Genomic DNA, 18,157 nt, shown 5'->3' on the forward strand with positions numbered 1-18,157 from the left:
GACACTAACGGTGCAAAAATTGTTTAGTCCAGCGGGCTGTGGTGAAGTCGTACACTGACGGTGCTCACAGCGTGGAGTGCTGCAGGCTATGGTGACGTCGGACGCGGACGGTGCTGACAGCGAGGAGTCCACCGGGCTGTGGTGACGTCGGACGCAGGCGGTGCTGACAGCGTGGTGTGCAGCGGGCTGTGGTGATGTGAGAACCGTACGGTGCTGACAGCGTGGAGTGCAGCGGGCTGTTATGATGTCGGACGCGGACGGTGCACACAGTGTGGAGTGCAGTGGGCTGTGGTGACGTCGGTCACAGACGGTGCTCACAGCGTGGAGTGCTGCTGGCTGTGGTGACGTCGGACGCGGACGGTGCTGACAGTGTGGAGTCCTGAGGGCTGTGAAGACGTCGGACGCGGACGGTGCTGACAGCGTGGAGTGCAGCGGGCTGTGGTGACGTCGGACACAAACGGCGCTGACGGAGTGGAGTCCAGCAAGCTGCGGTGACGTCGGACACGGACGGTGCTGACAGCGTGTAGTGCGGCGGGCTGTGGTGACGTCGGACGCGGGCAGTGCTCACAGCGTGGAGTGCAGCGGTCTGTGTTGACGTCGGACATGGACGGTGCTGACAGCGTGGAGAGCAACGGGCTGTGGTGACATCGGACGCGGACTGTGCTGACAGCGTGGATTGCAGCGGGCTGTGGTGACGTCGGACACGGACGGTGCTGACAGCGTGGAGTCCACGGGGCTGTGTTGACGTCGGAAGCGGACGGTGATGACAGAGTGGAGTGCAGCGGGCTGTGATGATGTCGGACACGACGGTGCTCACAGCGTGGAGTGCTGCAGGCTGTGGTGATGTCAACGGGGACGGTGCTGACACCGTGGAGTGCAGCGGGCTGTGGTGACGTCGGACATGGACGATGCTCACAGTGTGGACTGCTGCAGGCAGTGGTGACGTCAGACGCGGACGGTGCTGACGGCGTGGAGTGCAGCGGGCTGTGGTGAAGTCAGACCCGTGCGGTGCTGACAGCGTAGAGTCCAGCGGGCTGTGGTGACGTCGGACGCAGACGGTGCTGACAGCGTGGAGTCCAGCGGGCTGTGGTGACGTCGGAGGCGGACGGTGCTGACAGCGTGGAGTGCAGCCGGCTGTGGTGAAGTCAGACCCGTGCGGTGCTGACAGCGTAGAGTCCAGCGGGCTGTGGTGACGTCGGACGCAGACGGTGCTGACAGCGTGTAGTGCAGAGGGGCTGTGGTGATGTGAGACCTGTACGGTGCTGACAGCGTGGAGTGCAGCGGGCTGTGGTGACATCGGACACGGATGGTGCTCACAGCATGGAGTCCAACGGGCTGTTGTGACGTTGGACGCGGACGGTGCTCATAGCGTAGAGTACAGCGGGCTGTGGTGACGTTAAACGAGGACGGTGCTGACAGCGTGGAGTCCAGTGGGTTGTGTTGACGTCGGACGTTGGTGACAGATTGGAGTCCAGCGGGCTGTGGTGACGTCGGAAGCGGACGGTCCTGACAGCGTGGAGTGCAGCGGTCTGTGTTGACGTCGGACGTGGACGGTGCTGACAGCGTGGAGTGCAACGGGCTGTGGTGAAATCGAACACGGACTTTGCTGGCAGCGTGGATTGCAGCGGGCTGTGGTGACGCCGTACACGGACGGTGCTGACAGCGTGGAGTCCAGGCGGCTGTGGTGACGTCGGAAGCGGACGGTGATGACAGAGTGGAGTGCAGCGGGCTGTGGTGACGTCAGACACGGACGGTGCTCACAGCGTGGAGTGCTGCAGGCTGTGGTGATGTCGGACGGGGTCGGTGCTGACAGCATGGAGTGCAGCGGGGTGTGGTTACGTCGGACATGAACGATGCTCACAGCGTGGACTGCTGCATTCAGTGGTGACGTTGGACACGGACGGTGCTGACAGCGTGGAATCGAGCCGGCTGTGGTGACGTCAGACACGGACGGTGCTGACAGCGTGGAGTGCACCAGGCTGTGGCGACGTCGGACGCGGGCGGTGCTCACAGCGTGGAGTGCAGTGGGCTGTGGTGACGTCGGACGTGGACGGTGCTGACAGCGTGGAGTGCAGCGGGCTGTTGTGATGTCGGACATAAACGGTGCTGACAGCGTGGAGTCCAGCGGGATTTGGTGACGTCGGACGCTCAAGCTGCTGACAGCGTGGAGTGCTGCGGGCTGTGGTGATGTCAGACCCGGATTGTGCTGACAGCGAGGAGTCCAGCAGGCTGTGGTGACGTCGGACACGGACTGTGCTGACAGCGTGGAGTGCTGCGGGCTGTGGTGACGTCGGACGCGGACGGTGCACACAGCGTGGAGAGCAGCGGGCTGTGGTGACGTCGGACACGGACGGCGCTGACAGCGTGGAGTGCAGTGGGCTGTAGTGACGTCGGACACAGACAGCACTGAAAGCGTGGAGTTCAGCAGGCTGTGGTGACGTCGGACACGGACGAAGCTGGCAGCGTGGAGTGCAGCGCGCTGTGGTGACGTTGGACGCGGGCTGTGCCGACAGTGTGGAGTCCAGCGGGCTGTGGTGACGTCTATCGCAGAAGGTGCTGACATCGTGGGGTGCAGCGGGCTGTGGTGACGTCGGACACGGACGCTGCTGACAGCGTGGAGTCCAGCAGGCTGTGGTGACTTCGGACATGGACGGTGCTGACAGAGTGGAATGCAGCGGGCTGTGGTGACGTCGGACGCGGACGGTGCACACATCGTAAAGAGCAGCGGGCTGTGGAGACGTCGGACACGAGCGGTGCTGACAGCGGCGTGTCCAGCAGGCTGTCGTGACGTCGGACGCGGACGGTGCTGACAGCGTGGAGCCCAGCGGGCTGTGGTGATGTTAGACCCGGACGGTGCTGACTGCGTGGAGCACAGCGGGCTGTGGTGACGTCGGACACAGACGGCACTGATACGGTGGAGTACAGCAAGCTGTGGAGACGTCGGACACGGTCGGTGCTGACAGCGTGGAGTCCAGCGGGCAGTGGTGACGTCGGACGCGGACGGTGCTCACAGCGTGGAGTGCAGCGTGCTGTTGTGACGTCGGACGCGGACAGTGCTGACAGCGTGGAGTCCAACGGGCTGTGGTGACGACGGACACGGAAGACGCTGACACCGTGGAGTGCAGCAGGCTGTGGTGACGTCGGACACGGACGGAGCTGACAGAGTGGAGTCCAGCGGGCTGTGGTGACGTCGGACGTTGACGGTGCACACAGCGTGGAGAGAAGCGCGCTGTGGTGACATCGGTCACCGATGGCGCTCACAGTGTGGAGTACAGCGGGCTGTGGTAACGTCGGACGAGGGCGGTGCTGACAGTGTGGAGTCCTGTGGGCTCTGAAGGCGTCGGACGCGGACTGTGCTGACAGCGTGGAGTGCACGGGCTGTGGTGACGTCGGACACAGGCGGCACTGACAGGGTGGAGTCCAGCAAGCTGCGGTGCCTTCGGACTCGGACGGTGCTGACAGCATGGAGTCCAGCGGGCTGTGGTGAAATCGGACACGGACTGTGCTGACAGCGTGGATTGCAGCGGGCTGTGGTGACGTCGGACACGGACGGTGCTGACGGCGTGGAGTCCAGGGGGCTGTGGTGACGTGGGAGGCGGACGGTGATGACAGAGTGGGGTGCAGCGGGCTGTGGTGACGTCGGACACGCACGGTTCTCACAGTGTGGAGTGCTGCAGGCTGTGGTGATGTCGACGGGGCGGTGCTGACAGCGTGGAGTGCAGCGGGCTGTGGTGACGTCGGACATGGACGATGTTCACAGTGTGGACTGCTGCAGGCAGTGGTTACGTCATACGCGGACGGTGCTCACAGCGAGGATTGCAGCGGGTGGGGGTGACGCCGGACACAGCCGGCACTGACAGCGTGGAGTGTAGCGGGCTGTGGTGACGTCGGACATGGATGGTGCTGACAGCGTGGAGTGCAGCGGGCTGTGGTGGCGTCGGACACGGACGGTGCTGACAGCGTGTAGTGCGGCGGGCTGTGGTGACGTCGGACGCGGGCGGTGCTCACAGCGTGGAGTGCAGCCGGCTGTGGTGAAGTTGGACGCGGACGGTGATGGCAGCATGGAGTGCAGCTGGCTGTGGTGACGTCGGACGCGGACGGTGCTGACAGTGTGGAGTCCTGTGGGCTGTGAAGACATCGGACGCGGACGGTGCTGACAGCGTGGTGTCCAGCGGGCTGTGGTGACGTCGGACGCGGACGGTGCTGACAGCGTGGTGTGCAGCGGGCTGTGGTGAAGTCAGACCCGGGCGGTGGTGACAGCGTAGATTTCAGCGGGCTGTGGTGACGTCGGACGTAGACGGTGCTGACAGCGTGTAGTGCAGCGGGCTGTGGTGATGTGAGACCTGTACGACGCTGACAGCGTGGAGTGCAGCGGGCTGTGGTGACATGGGACACGGATGGTGCTCACAGCATGGAGTCCAACGGGCTGTTGTGGCGATGGACGCGGACGGTGCTCACAGCGTGGAGTGCAGCGGGCTGTGGTGACGTCAAACGAGGATGGTGCTGACAGCCTGGAGTCCAGCGGGCTGTGGTGACGTCGGATACGGACGGCGCTGACACCGTAGAGTGCAGCGGTCTGTGGTGACGTCGGACGTGGACGGTGCTGACAGCGTGGAGTCCAGTGGGCTGTGTTGACGTCGGAAGCGGACGTTGGTGACAGATTGGAGTCCAGCGGGCTGTGGTGACGTCGGAAGCGGACGGTGCTGACAGCGTGGGGTGCAGCGGGCTGTGGTGACGTCGGACACGGACATTGCTGACAGCGTGGAGTCCAGCAGGCTGTGGTGACTTCGGAAACGGACGGTGCTGACAGCGTGGAGTGCAGCGGGCTGTTGTGACGTCGGACGCGGACGGTGCACACAGCGTAAAGAGCAGCGGGCTGTGGTGACGTCGGACACGGACGGCGCTGGCAGCGAGGATTGCAGTGGGCGTTGGTGACGGCGGACGCGGACGGTGCTGACAGTATAAAGTCCAGTGGGCTGTGGTGACGTCGGACACGAACGGTGCTGACAGCGTTGAGTCCAGCAGGCTGTCGTGACGTCGGACGCGGACGGTGCTGACAGCGTGGAGTCCAGCGGGCTGTGGTGATGTCAGACCCGGACGGTGCTGACTGCGTGGAGCGCAGCGGGCTCTGGTGATGTTGGACACGGATGGTGCTCACAGCATGGAGTCCAGCGGGTTGTGGTGATGTTGGACGCGGACGGTGCTCACAGAGTGGAGTGCAGCGGCATGTGCTGACGTCGGACGCGGACGGTGCTGACAGTGTGGAGTCCGGTGGGCTGTGGTGTGTTGGACGCGGACGGTGCTGGCAGCGTGGAGTGCAGAAAGCTGTGGTGATGTCAGACACAGACGGCACTGACAGGGTGGAGTGCAGCCGGCTGTGGTGACGTCGGACACGGACGGTGCTGGCAGAAAGGAGTCCAGCGGGCTGTGGTGACGTCGGACTAGGACGGTGCTCACAGCATGGAGTGCAGCGGCATGTGCTGACTTCGGACGCGGACGGTGCTGACAGTGTGGAGTTCAGTGGGCGGTGGTGTGTCGGACGCGGTCGGTGATGACAGCGTGGAGTGCAGCGGGCTGCGGTGACGTCGAACGCGGATGGTGCTGACAGCGTTGTGTGCAGCGGGCTGTGGTGTGGTCGGACGCGGACGGTGCACTCAGCATGGAGTGCAGCGGGCTGTGGTGACGTTGGTCACGGACGGCGCTGACAACGCGGTGTGCAGCGGGCTGAGGTGACGTCGGACGCGGACGGTGCTGACATTGTGGAGTCCAGTGGGCTGTGGTGACGTCGGACACGGACGGTGCTGACAGTGTGGAGGACAGCGGGCTGTGGTGCCGTCGGACGTGGACAGTGCTAACACCGTGGAGTGCAGCGGGCTGTGGTGACGTCGGACACAGACGGCACTGACAGCGTGGAGTACAGCAAGCTGTAGTGACGTCGGACACGGACGGGGCTGACAGCGTGGAGTCCAGCGGGCTGCGGTGACGTCGGACGCGGATGGTGCTGACAGCATTGTGTGCAGCGGGCTGTGGTGTCGTCGGACGCGGACGGTGCACACAGCGTAGAGTGCAGCGGGCTGTGGTGGCGCCGGACGCAAACAGTGCACACAGCATGGGGTGCAGCGGGCTGTGGTGACGTCTGCCACGGACGGCGCTGACAGCGCGAAGTGCAGCGTGCTGAGGTAACGTCGGACGCGGACAGTGCTGACAGTGTGGAGTCCAGTGGGCTGTGGTGACGTCGGACGCGGACGGTGCTGACATCGTGGAGTCCAGCGGGCAGTGGTGACGTCGGACGTGGACGGTGCTCACAGCGTGGAGTGCAGCGTGCTGTGGTGACGCCGGACGCGGACGGTGCAGACAGCGTGGAGTCCAACGGGCTGTGGTGACGACGGACACGGACGACGCTGCCACCGTGGAGTGCAGCAGGCTGTGGTGACGTCGGACACAGGCGGCACTGACAGGGTGGTGTCCAGCAAGCTGCGGTGACGTCGGACACGGACGGAGCTGACAGAGTGGAGTCCAGCAGGCTGTGGTCACGTCGGACGTGGACGGTGCACACAGCGTGGAGAGCAGCGCGCTGTGGTGACGTCTGTTACCGACGGCGCTCACAGCGTGGAGTGCAGCGGGCTGTGGTGACTTCGTACGCGGACGGTGATTGCAGCATGGAGTGCGGCTGGCTGTGGTGACGTCGGACGCAAACGGTGCTGACAGTGTGGAGTCCTGTGGTCTGTGAAGACGTCGGACGCGGGCGGTGCTGACAGCGTGGAGTGCGGCGGGCTGTGGTGACGTCGGACACCGACGGCGCTGACTGGGTGGAGTCCAGCAAGCTGCAGTGACGTCGGACACGGACGGTGCTGACAGCGTGGAGTCCAGCTGGTTGTGGTGACGTCGGACGCGGGCGGTGCTCACTGCGTGGAGTGCAGCGGGCTGTGGTGAAGTCAGACCCGGGCGGTGCTGACAGCGTAGAGTCCGGCGGCGTCTGGTGACGTCGGACGCAGACGGTGCTGACAGCGTGTAGTGCAGCGGGCTGTGGTGACATGGGACACGGATGTTGCTCACAGCATGGAGTCCGACGGGCTGTTGTGACGTTGGACGCGGACGGTGCTCACAGTGTAAAGTGCAGCGGATTGTGGTGACGTCAAACGAGGACGGTGCTGACAGCCTGGAGTCCAACGGGCTGTGGTGACGTCGGATACGGACGGCGCTGACAGCGTGGAGTTCAGCGGTCTGTGGTGACGTCGGATGTGGACGGAGCTGACAGCGTGGAGTCCAGTGGGCTGTGTTGACGTCGGAAGCGGACGTTGGTGACAGATTGGAGTCCAGCGGGCTGTGGTGACGTCGGAAGCTGACGGTGCTGACAGCGTGGGGTGCAGCAGGCTGTGGTGACGTTGGACACTGACGGTGCTCACAGCGTGGAGTGCAGCGGGCTGTGGTGACGTCGGACGCAGGCGGTGCTGACAGCGTGGTGTGCAGCGGGCTGTGGTGATGTGAGAACCGTACGGTGCTGAGAGCATGGAGTGCAGCGGGCTGCTATGATGTCGGACGCGGATGGTGCACACAGTGTGGAGTGCAGTGGGCTGTGGTGGCGTCGGTCACAGACGGCACTGACAGGGTGGAGTCCGGCAAGCTGCGGTGACGTCGGACACGGACGGTGCTGACAGCGTGTAGTGCGGCGGGCTGTGGTGACGTCGGACGCGGGCGGTGCTCACAGCGTGGAGTGCAGCGGGCTGTGAAGACGTCGGAAGCGGACGTTGGTGACAGATTGGAGTCCAGCGGACTGTGGTGGCGTCGGAAGCGGACGGTGCTGACAGCATGGGGTGCAGCGGGCTGTGGTGACGTTGGACACTGACGATGCTCACAGCGTGGAGTGCTGCTGGCTGTGGTGACGTTACACGCGGACGGTCCTGACAGCGTGGAGTGCAGCGGTCTGTGTTGACGTCGGACGTGGACGATGCTGACAGCGTGGAGTGCAACTTGCTGTGAGACATCGGACGCGGACTGTGCTGACAGCGTGGATTGCAGCGGGCTGTGGTGACGTCGGACACGGACGGTGCTGACAGCGGGGAGTCAAGGGGGCTGTATTGACGTCGGAAGCGGACGGTGATGACAGAGTGGAGTGCAGCAGGCTGTGGTGACGTCGGACACGGACGGTGCTCACAGGGTGGAGTCCAGCGGGCTGGGGTTACGTCGTTTGAGGACGGTGCTGGCAGCGTGGAGTGCAGCGGGCTGTGGTGAAGTCGGACACGGACTGTGCTGATAGCGTGGAGTCCAGCTGGCTGTGGTGACGTCGGACACGGATGGTGCTGACAGCGTGGAGTGCAGCGGGGTGTGTGGTTTCGACGGACGCGGACGGTGCACACAGCTTGGACTGCAGCGGGCTCTAGTGACGTCAAAGAGGTATGGCCCTTTCAGCGTGGAGTGCAGCGGGCTGCGGTTACGGCGGACACAGACGGTGCTGACAGTGTGGAGTCCAGCGGGCAGTGGTGACGTCGGCCACTCATGCTGCTGACAGCGTGGAGTTCAGCGGGCTGTTGTGATGTTAGACCAGGGCGGTGCTGAAAGCGTGGATTCCAGTGGATTGTGGTGACGTCGGACAAGGACAGTGCTGACTGTGTGTAGTAAAGCAAGCTGTGGTGATGTCGGACGCAGATGGTGCTGACAGCGTGGAGTGCAGCGTGCTGTGGTGACGTCGGACATGGACGGTGCTGACAGCGTGGAGCCCAGCGGGCTTTGGTGACGTCGGACGCGCACGGTGGTGACTGCGTGGAGTGCAGCGGGCTGTGGTGATGTCAGACCCGGACTGTGCTGACAGCATGGAGTCCAGCGGGCTGTGGTGACGTCGGACACGGACGGTGCTGGCAGCGTGTAGTGTGGCGGGCTGTGGTGACGTCAGTCGCGGGCGGTGCTCACAGCGTGGAATGCAGCGGGCTGTGGTGAAGTCGGACGCGGACGGTGCTGGCAGCATGGAGTGCAGCTGGTTGTGGTGACGTCGGACACGGACGGTGCTGCGAGCGTGGAGTCCAGCGGGCTGTGGTGACGTCGGACACGGGCGGTGCTGACAGCGTGGAGTGCAGCGGGCTGTGGTGATGTGAGAACCTTACGGTGCAGACAGCGTGGAGTGCAGCGGGCTGTGGTGACGTCGGACACGGACGGTGCTCACAGCATGGAGTCCTGCCGGTTGTGGTGACGTCGGAATCGGTCGGTGTTGACAGCATGGAGTGCAGCGGGATGTGGTGACGTCGAACACTGACAGTGCTCACAGCGTGGAGTGCTGCAGGCTGTGGTGACGTCGGACGCGGACGGTGATGACAGCGTGGAGTGCAGCAGTCTGTGGTGACGTCGGACGTGGACGGTGCTTACAGCGTGGAGTGCATCGGGCTGTGGTGACGTCGGACACAGACGGAGCACACATCGTGGAGTGTTTCAGGCTGTGGTGACGTCGGATGCGAACGTTGCTGACAGCGTGGAGTGCATCGGGCTGTGGTGACGTCGGACACGGACGATGCTCACCCCATGGAGTGCTGCAGGCTGTGGTTACGTCCGGCGTTGACGGTGGTGACAGCGTGGAGTGCAGCGGGCTGTGGTGACGTCGGACGCGGACGGTGCTCACAGCATGGTGAGTAGCGGGCTGTGATGACGTCGGAACAGACAGCACTGACAGCGTGGAGTGCAGCGAGCTGTGGTGACGTCGGACGCGGACGGTGCTGACAGCGTGGAGTGCAACGGGCTGTGGTGACGTCGGGCATGGACGGTGCTGACAGCATCGAGTGCAGCGGGCTGTGGTGCTGTCGGACGCTAACGGTGCTGAAATTGTGGAGTCCAGCGGGCTATGGTGAAGTCGGACACTGACGGTGCTCACAGCGTGGAGTGCTGCCGGCTATGGTGACGTCGGACGCGGACGGTGCTGACAGCGAGGAGTCCAGCGGGCTGTGGTGACGTCGGACGCAGGCGATGCTGACAGCGTGGTGTGCAGCGGGCTGTGGTGATGTGAGAACCGTACGGTGCTGACAGCGTGGAGTGCAGCGGGCTGTTATGATGTCGGACGCGGATGGTGCACACAGTGTGGAGTGCAGTGGGCTGTGGTGACGTCGGTCACGGACGGTGCTCACAGCGTGGAGTGCTGCTGGCTGTGGTGACGTCGGACGCGGACGGTGCTGACAGTGTGGGGTCCTGAGGGCTGTGAAGACGTCGGACGCTTACGGTGCTGACAGCGTGGAGTGCAGCGGGCTGTGATGACGTCGGACACAAACGGCGCTGACACGGTGGAGTCCAGCAAGCTGCGGTGACGTCGGACACAGACGGTGCTGACAGCGTGCAGTGCGGCGCGCTGTGGTGACGTCGGACGCGGACGGTGCTGGCAGCATGGAGTGCAGCTGGCTGTGGTGACGTCGGACGCTGACGGTGGTGACAGCGTGGAGTGCAGCGGGCTGTAGTGAAGTCAGACCCGGGCGGTGCTGACAGCGTAGAGACCAGCGGGCTGTGGTGACGTCGGACGCAGACGGTGCTGACAGCAAGTAGTGCAGCGGGCTGTGGTGATGTGAGACCTGTACGGTGCTGACTGCCTGGAGTCCAGCGGGCTGTGGTGACGTCGGATACGGAAGGCGCTGGCAGCGTGCAGTGCAGCGGTCCGTGGTGACGTTGGACACTGACGGTGCTCACAGCGTGTAGTGCTGCTGGCTGTGGTGACGTCGGACGCGGACGGTCCTGACAGCGTGGATTGCAGCGGTCTGTGTTGACGTCGGACATGCACGATGCTGACAGCGTGGAGTGCAACGGGCTGTGAGACATCGGACGCGGACTGTGCTGACAGCGTGGATTGCAGCGGGCTGTGGTGACGTCGGACACGGACGGTGCTGACATCGTGGAGTCCAGGGGGCTGTGGAGACGTCGAAAGCGGACGGTGATGACAGAGTGGATTGCAGCAGGCTGTGGTGACGTCGGACACGGACGGTGCTCACAGTGTGGAGTCCAGCGGGCTAGGGTTACGTCGTTTGAGGACGGTGCTGACAGCGTGGAGTGCAGCGGGCTGTGGTGACGTCGGACACGGACTGTGCTGACAACGTGGAGTGCAGCGGGCTGTGGTGTCGACGGACGCGGACGGTGCACACAGCTTGGACTGCAGCAGGCTCTGGTGACGTCAAAGAGGTACGGCCCTGACAGCGTGGAGTGCAGCGGGCTGTGGTTACGGCGGACGCGGACGGTGCTGACAGTGTGGAGTCCAGCGGGCTGTGGTGACGTCGGACGCAAGTGGTGCTAACAGCGCGGAGTGCAGCGGGCTGTGGTGACGACGGACCCAGACGGCACTGACAGCGTGGAGTACAGCAAGCTGTGGTGACGTCGGACACGGACGGTGCTGACAGCGTGGAGTCCAGCCGGCTGTGGTGACGTCAGACCCGGACGGTGCTGACAGCGTGGTGTGCTGCAGGCTGTGGTGACGTCGGACGCGGGCGGTGCTCACAGCGTGGAGTGCAGTGGGCTGTGGTGACGTCGGACGTGGACGGTGCCGACAGTGTGGAGTGCAGCGGGCTGTGGTGATGTCGGACATGGACGATGCTGACAGCGTGGAGTCCAGCGGGCTGTGGTGACGTCGGACACGGACGGTGCTAACAGTGTGGAGTCCAGCGGGCTGTGGGGACGTCGGACGCGGACGGTGGTGACAGCGTGAAGTGCAGCGGGCTGTGGTGACGTCGGGCACAGACGGCACTGAAAGCGTAGAGTACAGCAAGCTGTGGTGACGTCGGCCACGGACGGAGCTGACAGCGTGGAGTCCAGCGGGCAGTGGTGACGTCGGCCACTCATGCTGCTAACAGCGTGGAGTGCAGCGGGCTGTGGTGACGTCGGACACGGACGGTGCTCACAGCATGGAGTCCTGCGGGCTGTGTTGACGTCGGAATCAGTCGGTGTTGTCAGCATGGAGTGCAGCGGGATGTGATGACGTCGAACACTGACAGTGCTCACAGCGTGGAGTGCTGCAGGCTGTGGTGACGCCGGACGCGGACGGTGATGACAGTGTGGAGTGCAGCGGTCTATGGTGACGTCGGACGTGGACGGTGCTTACAGCGTGGGGTGCAGCGGGCTGTGGTGACGTCGGACACAGACGGAGCACACATCGTGGATTGTTTCAGGCTGTGGTGACGTCGGACGCGAACATTGCTGACAGCGTGGGGTGCTTCGGGCTGTGGTGACGTCGTACACGGACGGTGCTCACCCCGTGGAGTGCTGCAGGCTGTGGTGACGTCAGGCGTTGACGGTGGTGACAGCGTGGAGTGCAGCGGGCTGTGGTGACGTCGGACGCGGACGGTGCTCACAGCGTGGTGTGCAGCGGGCTGTGGTGACGTCGGACACAGACAGCACTGACAGCGTGGAGTGCAGCGAGCTGTGGTGACGTCGGTCGCGGACGGTGCTGACGGTGTAGAGTGCAGCGGGCTGTGGTGACGTCGACGTGGACGGTGCTCACAGCGAGGAGTGCAGCGGGCTGTGGTGACGTCGGACACAGCCGGCACTTACAGCGTTGAGTGCAGTAGGCTGTGGTGACGTCGGACACGGATGGTGCTGACAGCGTGGAGTGCATCAGATTGTGATGACGTCGGACGCAAACGGTGCTGACAATGTGGAAGCAAGCGGGCTGTGTTCACGTCGGTTGTGGACGGTGCTGACAGCGTGGAGTGCAGCGGGCTGTGGTGACGTCGGACGTGGACTGCAGCGGCCTGTGGTGATGTCGGACATGGACGGTGATGACAGCGAGGAGTCCAGCGGGCTGTGGTGAAGTCGGACACGGCCGGTGCTAACAGTGTGGTGTATAGCGGGCTGTGGTGACGTCGGACCCGGACGGTGCTGACAGCGTGAAATGCAGCGGGCTGTGGTGACGTCGGACGTGGACGGTGCTGACAGTGTGGAGTGGAGCGGGCTGTGGTGATGTCGGACATGGATGGTCCTGACAGCGTGGAGTGCAGCGGGCTGTGGTGACGTCGGACACAGACGGTGCTAACAGTGTGGAGTCCAGCGGGCTGTGGCGTCGTCGGACGCAGACGGCACTGAAAGCACATAGTACAGCAAGCTGTGGTGACGTCGGACACGGACGGTGCTGACTGCGTGTAGTACAGCGACCTGTGGTGACGTCGGACGCGGACGGTGCACACAGCGTGGAATGCAGCGGGCTGCGGTGACGTTGGACACGGACGTCGCTGACTGCGTGGAGTGCAGCGAGCTCTGGTGACGTCGGACGCAGACGGTGCTAACAGTGTGGAGTCCAGCGGGCTGTGGTGACGTCGGACACAGACGGCACTGAAAGCACATAGTACAGCATGCTGTGGTGACGTCGGACACGGACGGTGCTGACTGCGTGTAGTACAGCGAGCTGTGGTGACGTCGGACGCGGACGGTGTACACAGCGTGGAATGCAGCGGTCTGCGGTGACGTCAGACACGGACGTCGCTGACAGCGTGGAGTGCAGCAGGCTCAGGTGACGTCGGAGACGGACGTTGCTGACGGCGTGGTGCCCAGAGGGCTGTGGTGACGTCCGACGCGTACGGTGCTGACAGCTTTGAGTGCAACTGGCTGTGATGACGTCAGTTGCGGACGCTGCTGAAAGCGTGGTGTCCCGCTGGCTTTGGTGACGTCGGACACGGACGGTGCTGACGGCGTTGAGTCCAGCGGGTTGTGGTGACGTCGGACGCGGACGGTGCTCACAGCGTGGAGTGCAGCGGTCTGTGGTGACGTCGGACGCATACGGTGCTCACAGCGTAGAGTGCAGCGGGCTGTGGTGACGTCGCACACGGATGGTGCTGACGGCGCGGAATCCAGCAGGCTGTGGGGAAGTTGGACGCGAATGGTGCTGACAGCTTGGAGTGCAGCGGGCTGTGGTGACGTCAGACCTGGACGGTGCTGACAGCGTGGTGTGCAGGGGGCTGTGGTGACGTCGGGCACGGACGGTGCTGACGGCGTGGAGTCCAGCGGGCTGTGGTGACGTCTTACGCGGATGGTGCTCAGAGCGTGGAGTGCAGCGGGCTGTGGTGATTTCGGACGTGGATGGTGCTGGCAGTGTTGAGTCCAGCGGGCTGTGGTGACGTCTGACACGGACGGCGCTATAAGTGTTGGGTGCAGCAAGCTGTGGTGACGTCGGACACGGACGGTGCTGACAGCGTTGAGTCCACGGGGCTGTGGTGACGTTGGACACGGACGGTGCTGACAGCGTGGAGTGCAGCGGGCTGTGGTGACTTTGGACACGGACGGTGCTGACAGCGTGGAGTCCAGCGGGCTGTATTGACGTCGGTTGCAGACGGTGCTGACAGCGTGGAGTGCAGCGGGCTGTGGTGACGTCAGCCGCAGACGTTGCTCACAGCATGGTGTGCAGCGGGCTGTGGTGACGTTGGACACGGACGGCGCTTACAGCGAGGAGTGGAGCAGGCTGTGGTGACGTCGGACACGGATGGTGCTGACAGCGTGGAGTCCAGCGTTCTGTGGTGACGTCGGACCCGGACGGTGCTGACAGCGTGGAGGGCAGCGGCCTGTGGTGATGTCTGACTCTGACGGCGCTGACAGCAAGGAGTGCAGCAGGCTGTGGTGACGTAGGAGACGGACGGTGCTGACAGCGTGGTGTGCAGCGGGCAGTGGTAATTTCGGACGCGGATGGTGGTGACAGCGCGATGTCCAGCGGGCTCTGCTGACGTCGGACGCGGACGGTCCTGACAGCACGGAGTCCAATGGGCTGTGCTGACGTCTTCCACAGACGGTGTTCACAGCGTGGAGTGCAGCGGGCTGTGGGGACGTCAGACCTTAATGGTGCTGACAGCATGGAGTGCAGGGGGCTGTGGTGACGTCGGACACTGACGGTGCTCACAGCGTGGTGTCCAGCGTGCTGTGGTGACGTCTTACGCGGATGGTGCTCACAGCGTGGAGTGCAGCAGGCTGTGGTGACGTCGGACATGGACGGTGCTGTCAGCGTGGAGTCCAGTGTTCTGTGGTGACGTCGGACACGGACAGTGCTGACAGCGTGTAGTGCAGCGGGTTGTGGTGACATTGGACACGGATGGTGCTGACAGCGTGGAGTCCAGCGGGCTGTGGTGACGTCGGCCGCGTACGTTGCTCACAGCATGGAGTGCAGCGGGCTGTGGTGACGTTGGACACGGACGGCGCTTACAGCGTGGAGTGCAGCAGGCTGTGGTGACATCGGACTCGGATGGTGCTGACAGAGTGGAGTCCAGCGGGCTGTGGTGATGTCGGACCCGGACTGTGCTGACAGCGTGGAGTGCAGCGGGCTGTGGTGATGTCGGACGCGGACGGTGCTGACAGCGTGGATTCCAGCGGGCTGTGATGGCGTCGGACGTGGACGGTGCTGACAGCGTGGTGTGCAGCATGCTGTGGTGGTGTCGGACGCTGATGGTGCTGACAACACAGAGTCCAGCGAGCTGTGCTGACGTCTTCCGCAGACGGTGTTCACAGCGTGGAGTGCAGAGGGCTGTGGGGACGTCTGTTGCAGACGGTGCAGACGGCATGGAGTGCAGCGGGCTGTGGTGATGTCGGACGCAGATTGTGCTGACAGCACGGAGTGCAGTGGGCTGTGTTGATGTCAGATGCGGACGGTGCTGACAGCGTGGAGCGCAGCGGGCTGTGGTGACTTCGGTTGCAGACCGTGCTGACAGCGTGGAGTGCAGCGGGCTGTGGTGACGTCGGACGCGGATGGTGCTGACAGTGCGGATTGAAGCGTGCTGTGTGACGTCGGTCACGGTCAGTGCCGACAGGGTGGAGTGCGGCTGCAGACTGCGAGAGCCACAGCTGTTCATCGCGTCAGGAGTCCCAGACAGCAGCGGCCGACTTGACAGACGCCGTCTACGGAAAGCTGGCTGCAGGTATCGTCAACTGGCCTGTGGCTCCTGTTTCCTGTTGTTACCGAGTAACAGCGCGTGAAGGTGCAGGACAAACTACACAGCGTACTGCGCTTCATGAAACTGGTTGCACTCAGTTTAGAAGCGAACTACATGCGCAATAGATCCATAATTTGGGAATCGACTGCTGTACGGCAAATTTCGTCAGCTGCGTGCTCTGTTTGCCTCACTTTTTTGAAGCATTTGGTAAGTGTGCATTGGCTTTTGACTAAGTTAAGCTCCACGTCCGCGAGTATACGCGGACACTGGAGCATACAATCTGTAGACAAGAAAAAGATAATTGAAAAACATTACAGCTTAAGGACATTAGGTGTGATGAGCCCAAGAAGTTCAGACCCCTGCTGCCAGTGCACCATGTCTCAACATATTTAACTGACCAGGAATTCTTAGAAGCGCTCCTCGAAAAAAACCTGAGTGAACACATTACTAAAGATGGGTTCGATAGTGAGGTTAAAATAAAATTTAAAACAGGACCAAAGGGCAAAAGGACAGTAAACAATATTTTAAAAGTGTCGCCAAGAATACGGTTACCGCTGCTTCAGAATGAAAGGGTTTTCATTCAGTTTGAATCTTTGTTTATCAGTGACTTTGTTGCTGTACAAAAATGTTTTAACTGTTGGCTTACTATTCGGTCACCGATCGAAGCATTGCGAGAAGGACCCAGTATGTGGGAGACGTGCAAAACAGTGACACAAAGTGTCAGCATGCAGGCAGGAGAATCCTGTAAGCTGTATACCTATCAAACCCACAAATAAAACATGCGATAAGGCAGGGGGTGGGACTGTCCTACATATAAACAGCCCTACGAAAGACAAATAGAGTGCACCGCGTATGATGTTCTGGACAACGTCCAATAATAAGGAGTGCTACCGTAACTGTCAGAAAGCACTCCCCTAACACAAGCAGGGACAGACGTAACTAGTAACATAAACAGGCAAAGGTACAAATCGCCGTCAACTAGAATGAGAGGCTGGCGGCGAGCCATTGCCTTGCAGCAAAACATGGGGTTCCTGCAATCCCCATATGCCAATACTAGTAATGATGTCGAACCTCAGTTCTGGGAGAGAATACAATTTAGGTACTTAAGCATTACCGACTATATAGGAGATATGAGCATGCAGGGTGCAATTGAATATGAAGTTGCCAGGCACCTGAAACATCACATGTTTGACAGGGCCTCTTCCAGGCTGGCCCCCTTTTGCGAGTTGACGAACTGGAAGACAAAATACACACAATATAGTTCAGAGAAATGTATCGACGTCCTTGGACCTCCTTAGGATAAAGATGTCACGGAGTTCATAAGAAATCCAACACCATAAGCAAACACAGACAAAGACAATCGTACACTACCCGCACAGCAAGTAGAGTGCAATACAACCAAATGTAGACCCTATATTACACCAGTTCGTTTTGCCTATAGGGTTAGTACACACAGTCAATACGAAAAATAAAGCAGTGAGGTAGTTGAACAGGAAGACACATCCTTCACCTACCGAACACAGGACCCAACCACCCCAGAAATGGACATACAAGAGTCACCATTCAGAAAATAAGTCGCTGGAAGGCATCAAAAAGAACAAGTCACTATCAGGGAAAATGCTCAGCAAAAACACATCAAATTCCACACTACCAGAAACCATAAAGGAAGAAGAACACGCAGCACTGCAACATTACTCGAAACTGGAGCAACAAACAAACAGTCAAGAACACCAGCCAGACACAACCAAGGACCCCAGCTGAATACCGTTTATCACATAAACTACGAAAGCTTAGAAGCTAACCTACAGCTTAGCAGACTAGAAAACATGGATATATTTCAAACAGCTCTTCGCTACGTAATACGAAACAAGCGTGAAAATGGGGATAAAATCTGCTTCCCAACAACAGAACGAACTGATAGGCTGATCCTAAGAGTTGAAAATCGAACACCAAACAACTCTGTAGACTTTTAGGGGAGGCATGTGCACGAAGGGGAGATGGCCTATACCTATGGAAAGCATAGAAGGACTTCGTGAGAGAACATGTACGGGTGTTTCTGAATTTTAAAGAAACCACACCTAAGTGATTTTCCTTGATTAGACATCCCTTATGAACGTAATGCAACTAAACTGCCAGGGAAGTACCCTAGTAAACATGTAACTAGGTAGGCTCCTGGAAGAAACAAAAGCAGACATTGCCCGGGTTCAGGAACCCTTTCTGCGAGGCAGGAAGATTTCAGGACTCCCCTTGCATTAAACACAATAGTAGGTGCACTGAACCCGAAAACGACGATAATA

At 61.6% G+C, this 18,157-nt stretch overlaps 2 protein-coding genes across 2 annotated transcripts; both read right to left on the reverse strand.

The window, feature by feature from the left end:
- Window positions 1-1,396: 1,396 nt before the first annotated feature.
- Window positions 1,397-10,857, reverse strand: LOC124581873 (mucin-5AC-like). The gene is made up of 10 exons (XM_047131297.1): window positions 10,107-10,857; window positions 9,857-10,024; window positions 9,508-9,801; window positions 8,608-9,075; window positions 7,594-8,377; window positions 5,857-7,474; window positions 4,344-5,674; window positions 3,809-4,226; window positions 2,562-3,726; window positions 1,397-2,406 (listed from the first exon to the last, which is right to left on the reverse strand). Exons 1-10 carry the CDS (start codon window positions 10,855-10,857, stop codon window positions 1,397-1,399), a joined length of 8,007 nt encoding a protein of 2,668 aa, XP_046987253.1.
- A 1,643-nt stretch (window positions 10,858-12,500) lies between these two features.
- Window positions 12,501-14,791, reverse strand: LOC124581874 (proteoglycan 4-like). The gene is made up of 3 exons (XM_047131298.1): window positions 14,387-14,791; window positions 13,487-14,304; window positions 12,501-13,404 (listed from the first exon to the last, which is right to left on the reverse strand). Exons 1-3 carry the CDS (start codon window positions 14,789-14,791, stop codon window positions 12,501-12,503), a joined length of 2,127 nt encoding a protein of 708 aa, XP_046987254.1.
- Between the last annotated feature and the right edge of the window lie 3,366 nt (window positions 14,792-18,157).

Source organism: Schistocerca americana, unplaced genomic scaffold (assembly GCF_021461395.2).
Source record: "Schistocerca americana isolate TAMUIC-IGC-003095 unplaced genomic scaffold, iqSchAmer2.1 HiC_scaffold_378, whole genome shotgun sequence".
NCBI lineage: Eukaryota > Metazoa > Arthropoda > Insecta > Orthoptera > Acrididae > Schistocerca > Schistocerca americana.

Bases quoted from the DNA above. Each gene is read 5' to 3' on its own strand.
- LOC124581873 (XM_047131297.1), bottom strand. From the start codon at position 10,857: ATGTCAGCACCGTCCGTGTCCGACGTCACCACAGCCCGCTGCAATCCA. The intron at 9,802-9,856 runs GTGAGCACCGTC...CCACAATTTCAG, and splicing joins AGCCGGCAGCACTCCACGCT to CACCGTTAGCGTCCGACAGC. The intron at 2,407-2,561 runs GTCAGCACCTTC...CCACGCTTTCAG, and splicing joins AGCCCGCTGCACCCCACGAT to TGCTGTCTGTGTCCGACGTC.
- LOC124581874 (XM_047131298.1), bottom strand. From the start codon at position 14,791: ATGCTGTCAGCACCATTAAGGTCTGACGTCCCCACAGCCCGCTGCACT. The intron at 14,305-14,386 runs GTAAGCGCCGTC...ACGTCACCACAG, and splicing joins AGCCTGCTCCACTCCTCGCT to CCCGCTGCACTCCACGCTGT. The intron at 13,405-13,486 runs GTCAGCAACGTC...ACGTCACCGCAG, and splicing joins AGCCCTCTGGGCACCACGCC to ACCGCTGCATTCCACGCTGT.